Below are 8,040 nucleotides of genomic sequence, written 5' to 3'. Positions count from 1 at the left end.
AGAGCAGATTATTATGTAACGGTGTTGGCCCAGGGGGAAAAAAGCAAGTAAAAAGGAAGTTTAACAACAGCACACTTCTAAAACAATTACAACATGACAACGAAGTTTAAGAGACGACCATATTAGGAAGAAATCTGCTCTTTATGACATCATACAGAGCCAAGGCTAGAAAAACAACTGTCTGAAACTGAGCATTTAGAGCTGTTGAGTCATTGGTATTACTTGCACATATTTGAAACTTCAGTTAATGTTTAATGTTTAATATGAGGATCCAGTACTGGAACAGGAGATCTATATTACAGAAAATTAGGTAACACAAATTTATTTTGACATAGTGGAACAAACCTATAATGAGAGTTGTTAAATACATGTACTTCACAGCTGTGGTTCTAAAAACAGTGATCACTATCAGAAGATTACATCATCTGAGTACTTCCTGTGGACTTTTATTATGACAAGGACACAGAGGAAGACTTCTCTTGCCCTTAAAAAAAGAACAAAGTTTCAGCTGTTGGGTGGCTCCACCTCTCCTCCTCCCTTTTCCTCCACCTCCTGTAGTAGCTATAAAAGTGTGCGTGTCACACACTGATGAGACTTCCCTCACAGAGATCTCATTATAGGTGCACTGTGAGAACCTGCAGATTTGAACTACTTCTCCTTCTCCTTGGAAAACAATTAAAACAGCACAATGGTGAGTATCAATCCAGACATTATTTACTGTTATTTGTGAAGAACTGCTTCTATTCAGCCGTAATTACCCAAAAAAGCAACATATTAGACTTGAATTTTCTTCATAATTTAAGGTTTCCTCTTATATCTTCATACTTTCTTCTCAAACCCGAGCTTCAGTCTACTGTTTCTACTCTACTGGCCCCAGGCTGCTTCTCAAAACACATTTCTTTTTTTGGCGCTGATGCAGGAAATACCTCCTACCTCAGCCACGGAAAACAAATGTATGTTTAAAACATAAAGTCAGTCAGTGGAAACAAGCTACCGGGTAGCTGGCTTCAGCTCCGGCTCAGGGGAAGGTTAACTTTTTCCATATGAGGCCTGGAGGACTGTGTGTCTGTCAGGAGGGGCGTGCTTGTTTGCCCGGCCGGTTGGGAATGCTGATGTGGCTTCCAGCAGGCCGCTTGTGTATTTTGCATTTATATTTGTTCAGCAGCGTGCTCACAAGCTGCAGAAACTCCGACCTCCGGGGTCTTTGGAGTGCACAACATTTCGAGCAAAGTTGCTCGAAATGTTAAAGATAAGGGAAATCAGCAGAAACTGTGCATAAACTTCAGGACTCTGACCTCCCCCCCTGACTTTTGCTCCCTTTGCGGCAGTTAGTGGTGTAACATTTGCAGGTCATTTGGAAAATGCAGGCAGACAGAAGTGATTGAACGCAAGAAAACGGTTTCTTGTGACACTTCCTACTGAGGAGGGGGAAGTGCAGAGAGCTCAGAGACTCAGTTCCACCTTAAAGAGTGAGCTTTAAGTGAATACTTGGCATCGTCTGGTCTGGACGGCTTCTGGTTTGTCCATCCGGTCCCTTCTTTCACCAAAATACACACGAACAACAACAATCCACTTCACTTTCATCCGAGGAAACCAGGAAACTCCAAAATCTTTAATGATTCATAGCCACTTCTGCATTTTTGTTTGAGCACACACTCTTGCAGCACAAAGCTTTCACTGTGTTAGCCGTCCAGCATGGAGACCCGGACGTCAAACATGACGTGTTTTCAGTCAGGGGACGAGATACAGGAAGCACAGTTTCACTCTAGACACCCCCCCTCAGCCCCCATGTTTTCCTGGAAGTGGGTATTTCAAGGCTGCGAGGCATATTGCAACACCAGCAAGCAAACAGGCCGTCACGCCCACCTTCCTCACATTCAGCCAACAGATGTCACAACAGCTCTTGCTGAATTAGCTTCATGTATGTTTGCAGTGTAATGTAATGTTTGCAGAGAGGCTGGAAGCGTCAGATTGTTTGCAGATTAGCGGGGTAAAAGTGTAGCTGCCGCTCTCTGAGGGTCGTCTGAATGACACTTCACTCAAAATAGCTGTCTACCATCGCCATACTTAGCAGCTCTGTTATGGTGACCCCATCCTCCCCTCCTCCGCCCCTGATCACGAGCCTTTCACAAAGGAGGGGGACGGTGGTGGATGAAGGGATCATAATTCACAAGAAGCCCAAAGCTGAGCTGATAAATTGATTTAAATCATGCTTATTGAGTGTCTGAGCTTGGTTTGTGGTGACTAATCCTAACTTTTGGTCTCTTGCATTCAGAAAATTCCTGAAATATCTCTCTGCTGAAATCCCTTTATCTCCTTAAATGTAAAACATGCCTCGAGACTGATTATCAGGCTTAATCGTATCTTATATAACGAACATGCCTGGCGGCATTGTTAGGGTTTCTTTAAATGTGTTTGTAGGCTTAGCCATAGGTTTAAACAGGCATGTTTGGCTTTAAGAATTTGAGATCCGCTTTCCCGCTGAGACACCTTGTAAACATGAAGCTGTTTCTTATCCATCAATACATCAGGGTGTGAATACCTGAAGTCTTGTCTTAGCAGGTATGAGTAGCACATGACGCATGTGCTCTCGTTTTTTCGTGGACAGCAGGTCCTCTGTTGACAGGGAAACTGCTGGGATAATGCAAACACTGTGGAACAAAATCATCTGCAGAGATTAATATGACTCGGGTTAATAATTAATGAACGAGGCTAATTTCATATCCGTGTTGCTTTTTGACAGCCTAAACTGGACTGCTGATGTTGCATCCTACTTTCCCTCAGGCCGCTTCTGCACAATGACACCAAACACGTTTTCACTCTCACCCACATCTTTTATAAGCAGCTAAAAAAAATACTTGAGCAGGGAGTGGAAGCACTTTGGACCTTACACACACTCTGACAAGACTGTGTTAATCACCACTGCTTGTTAGTCTAAGGCAGTGATGCCTGAGAGCTCCTATAAGATTGCAGATCCAGGCAATTTGAACACATGGAAATCGGGTTGTAGAGCAAATCGACTCCACCCAGCTCAACTGTCTTATAAAGCAGGTCATGACAGGCTTAAAGGCAGAAATGTTGGCAGTAAGGTATCCAGTTAAAACAATTTAGCCTTAAAAAATATATATTTTTATGTGATTTTTGATACACCACTATTCATCATGGGTATGATGCCATATTAATTTTGGGCTTTTAACATTTTTTTTTTTTAAATGTTCCATTTCTAGGATGGAACAACAGTACAGCATACATCTTTAATGACTTTAGAAAACAAGAATTGTGTGCACAAGTTTGAATTTATTTTGGATTTTCTCTAATCCACACAGGGTCAAACATATACATACTGCCTCAAATATATACATAAACACACTTAAAACTTTTAATAAGTGGTACTGAAGATTCTATGATGTCCTATATGAGGCCTTTCTTGTTAGTGATCATGATTGACTCCAACTGGTAGTTTCTCTTTGCAGCTTTAAAACAATTTATTTAACAGAACTCATTAGACTGATCAATACTCAAAACAACAGGAAAGTCCAAGGAACTCAGTGAAGATCCAAGAAGGAGAATTGTAGATTTAATCTAGTTGGAAAGGTCTTTTGGAGTAATTTCTAAACAACTGCATATTCCAAGATCATCAATTCAAACAACTGTACTTAAGTACGAATTATTCAAACTCAATTTAAATTTGCAGCAGCCCACATGGACAAGCCAAAACGTTTTATGGTCCGACGAGATTGAGCTGTTTGACCACAGTGACAAGAGGTATGTTTGGAGGAGTAAAGGTGAGGCTTTCAAACCTAAAAACACTGTGCCAGCTGTCAAGCATGGTGGTGGTAGCATCAAGCTCTGGGGCTGTTTTGCTGCCAGTGGTACTGGTACATTGCAAGTGGATGGAATAATGAAGGAGGAGGAACTTCCAAATACTTCAATTTCACCTCAAATTAACAGCTAGATCAGGGGTGTCGAACTCCAGGCCTCGAAGCCTGGTGTCCTGCAGGTTTTAGATAACACCCTGGGTCAAAACACCTGAATCAAATGATCATTCATTCATTATCAGGCTTATGGAGAACTTCAGGACATGTTGAGGAGGTAATTTAGCCATTTGAAACAGCTGTGTTTGATCAAGGACACATCTAAAACCTATAGGACACCAGCCCTCAAGGCCTGTAGTTCGACACCTGTGAGCTAGATGGTTGAAACTTGAGCACAGTTGGGTGTTGCAACTTGACAATGATCCCAAACACATCAAAACTAGTTTTGAATGGATAAAGCAGGCTAACATTAAGCTGCTGAAGTGGCCTTCCCTAAGTCCCAACCTCAACCCTGTTGAAAATTTGTGGACTGAGCTTAAAAGCAAGGTATGTGCCAAGAGACCAACCAATTTAAATAAACTCTACCAAATCTGCCAAGAAGAGCGGTCAGATATAAGCTAGAATTCTGCCAGAAGCTTGTTGATGACGACCAAAAGTGTCTGGTTGAGGTTCAACTTGTTAAGGGAAATTTGACCAAATATTAGTCGGAGTGTTCGTTTCTTATTTGAGTCTGTATTTATACTGTTGACCCTGTGTGGATTAGAGAAATCCCAAAATACATTCAAGCTTGTGGACCCTGTTCTTCTCTCTCTTTTTAAAAAAAGTGATTAAAGATGTATGCTGTACAGTCATTCCACCATGTAAAAAGGGGAGTTTAAATAAAATCTATCAATGTAAACTTTTGACAACAGCTGTATGTTAGAACAAAAATAAGAAGAATATTAATAACTAAAATGTCTTTTGTTTTCTTCCTCTACAGCGTGAGTGTATCTCCATCCATGTTGGCCAGGCCGGTGTCCAGATGGGCAACACCTGCTGGGAGCTGTACTGCCTGGAGCACGGCATCCAGCCAGATGGGCACATGCCCAGCGACAAGCCCACCAGAGGCTATGACGACTCCTTCACCACCTTCTTCAGTGAGACCGGCACTGGGAAATACGTCCCCAGAGCCATCTTTGTGGACCTGGAGCCCACTGTTATCGGTGAGGGTTTTACTCTGAGCGGGTTTTTAAGACCTAAGGGTTTAGGGTGTCGAAAGGGTGATGGGAGCTGTTATTTTATTTGTCATTTAGAGTTTAAAGTGATTATCTTTTTCAATCAGTTTTTAAAAACCTAAAAGACTCCTTTCATGCTTTTTGTCTGAGTTTTTCCTACAGTCTGCAGACACGGGCAAACTGTGAAGTATCACAAAGCTGCCATACAGTGGTTTGTCATCGCACTCTTTTATAAATAGACTAGATTGCAGACACAATGAACTAAGATAAGCCTCACCCTGAAATTTTACATACTTTCAATGCTCAGCATTTGGCCGCAGAGGGACCCGGTTAAAGTCCAGCTGGTGAACATAGCTGTGCATTTAGTAGTCGAAGAGCCCGATATATTTTTTCCTCAGGAGCTAAAAAGAGGGAATCTCAACTTCTGTTTATCAAGGAGACGTGAGCTCGGCTCTAAGTGGAGCTGATTCTTATGTAGTGGGCAAATATTTGTTTCTGCTGCCCCCAAGTGGCCAAAACAACTCATAACGTGTGTGTAAACTGAGCTATAAAAATGTCCAAACTATGAAGTTAAAACTAGTTAATCATTTTCTGTTATCGGTAGCAGGTGGTTCCAAGACAATGTTGATGTTGTAACAGTCACTTTATGAATTTATCTCCTGGCCGAAGTTCATTTCAAATCATTCAAGTAGGCTGGGTTTCTCTGTAGCCCAGCCCACTTGAGTTTAAATCAGCCAGTCAGATCCACTCTTCTTCTTTCACTCAACATTTTCATCATGCCATTGCAAATACAGATGGAATTAATACAGACTTAGAGCTGCATTAATTGTGTTAATATTTATTGCATGTTGGCTCCTTTTTATTGTTTACTTACACCCACAAAAACAAAAAAGAGCCTTTGTAAATTTTATAAAGTTTCTGTTCTTCCAAACGCCATTAACAGAAACTACAAACTGGACCCAAATTACCTTCAGGGGGACTTTTAATGTTTTGGCATCCATTTTAATAGTGCGGTTCGATTTTTAAGAGCAAATTTTCTCACTCAGCATGAACAGTCAAAGCATTGCTCGCTCTCTCTTGCTCTCCTTCAGATGAGGTCCGTACAGGAACGTACCGCCAGCTCTTCCACCCTGAGCAGCTGATCTCCGGGAAGGAGGATGCTGCAAACAACTACGCCCGCGGCCACTACACTGTGGGAAAGGAGCACATCGACTCTGTTCTTGACAGGATCCGCAAACTGGTGAGAGAAGAACAGAAACCTGGAGAGATTTTGAGTGTGGGGCTGCTGAAATAAATGGGCTTTGAATGTTGTTTTTGATTCTTAAATTTTAACATGTGCCTTTTTCGGTCAGTCTGACCAGTGCACAGGTCTCCAGGGATTCCTCGTCTTTCACTCCTTTGGTGGAGGAACCGGCTCTGGTTTCACCTCTCTGCTCATGGAGCGTCTCTCTGTAGACTTTGGCAAGAAGTCTAAGCTGGAGTTTGCCATCTACCCAGCTCCTCAGGTGTCCACAGCTGTGGTGGAGCCCTACAACTCCATCCTGACCACCCACACCACCCTGGAGCACTCTGACTGTGCCTTCATGGTGGACAATGAGGCCATCTATGACATCTGCCGCAGGAACCTGGACATCGAGCGCCCATCTTACACCAACTTGAATCGCCTCATCAGCCAGATTGTCTCCTCCATCACTGCCTCCCTTCGCTTTGATGGAGCCTTGAACGTGGACCTGACAGAGTTCCAGACCAACCTGGTGCCCTATCCTCGCATCCACTTCCCTCTGGCCACCTATGCCCCTGTTATCTCAGCAGAGAAGGCCTATCACGAGCAGCTCACCGTGGCTGAGATCACCAACTCTTGCTTCGAGCCAGCCAATCAGATGGTGAAGTGTGACCCTCGCCATGGAAAGTACATGGCTTGCTGCCTCCTGTACCGTGGTGACGTGGTGCCCAAAGATGTCAATGTCGCTATCGGCAATATCAAGACGAAGCGATCCATCCAGTTTGTGGACTGGTGCCCTACAGGCTTCAAGGTGGGCATCAACTACCAGCCCCCCACCGTGGTTCCTGGAGGAGACCTGGCCAAGGTGCAGAGAGCCGTGTGCATGCTGAGCAACACCACCGCCATCGCAGAGGCCTGGGCTCGACTCGACCACAAGTTCGATCTGATGTACGCCAAGAGGGCCTTTGTCCACTGGTATGTGGGAGAGGGAATGGAGGAAGGAGAGTTCTCAGAGGCCAGAGAGGACATGGCTGCCTTGGAGAAGGATTATGAGGAGGTCGGCATCGACTCGTTCGAAGAAGATGAAGAGGGGGAGGAGTATTAAAAACAGGAGATGTTTATTTTAAAAAAAAGAGCTTTTTTCATGTCATCGTTATCAGTCTCATGCAAAAGCAGTTTAATGACTGTAGACCACTAATAAAGACTGCAGAGCAGCAGTTTGTCTGAGCTCAATCCCACGGTGTTTGGTTTTATTGAAAAACGACTCTCCATTGAGAAAGACGGTGTCTGTATCTTCTTTTTCTAATAAAACTCTTTGCACCTATCAAACTTGTCCTCATCAACACTTTATTAAAACTCTATGATGCAGATCTATAATGAAGGTTTAGAAGCCAGGCACTAAAAAAAAAAAAGGAAAAGGAAGTTATAAAACTATAATGTGTGCCTAATAGTATATGTTCATATGCAGATTAATTATTACAGTACTGGTTTAATAGACCAATAAAAACCATTCTTAGGAAATGTTGAAGCTTTCTGGTCCAACTAAAATGGCTTTTGAACAGGCTGTGCAATAATCTGCACCCTATTACACATTTTTAGGTCAAATGACACCTGAAGATGGTGTTTATTTTATAGAATAATATGGCATTCTTTAAAAAAGAAAAAGATCAAGTTCAAAGTATAAGTGACGCAAAGATAAAAAGAGAGCTTGATAAGAGGTGTAGGAAAAAGCAAACAATGGAAAGGTTAAAAAAAATCCCATTCAGACCCATACATTTTAAACATTTTC

The 8,040-nt window shown here is 42.7% G+C and overlaps 1 protein-coding gene across 1 annotated transcript; it reads left to right on the top strand.

Moving 5' to 3' along the window:
* The first annotated feature begins 569 nt into the window (after positions 1-569).
* LOC134621100 (tubulin alpha-1C chain-like) lies at positions 570-7,580 on the top strand. Its single transcript, XM_063467529.1, has 4 exons — positions 570-691; positions 4,795-5,017; positions 6,121-6,269; positions 6,382-7,580. Exons 1-4 carry the CDS (start codon positions 689-691, stop codon positions 7,354-7,356), a joined length of 1,350 nt encoding a protein of 449 aa, XP_063323599.1. The 5' UTR covers positions 570-688; the 3' UTR covers positions 7,357-7,580.
* The last annotated feature ends 460 nt before the right edge of the window (positions 7,581-8,040 follow it).

This window comes from Pelmatolapia mariae, linkage group LG23 (assembly GCF_036321145.2).
Source record: "Pelmatolapia mariae isolate MD_Pm_ZW linkage group LG23, Pm_UMD_F_2, whole genome shotgun sequence".
Taxonomy (NCBI): domain Eukaryota; kingdom Metazoa; phylum Chordata; class Actinopteri; order Cichliformes; family Cichlidae; genus Pelmatolapia; species Pelmatolapia mariae.
This window is presented reverse-complemented; position numbering and strand designations above follow the sequence as displayed.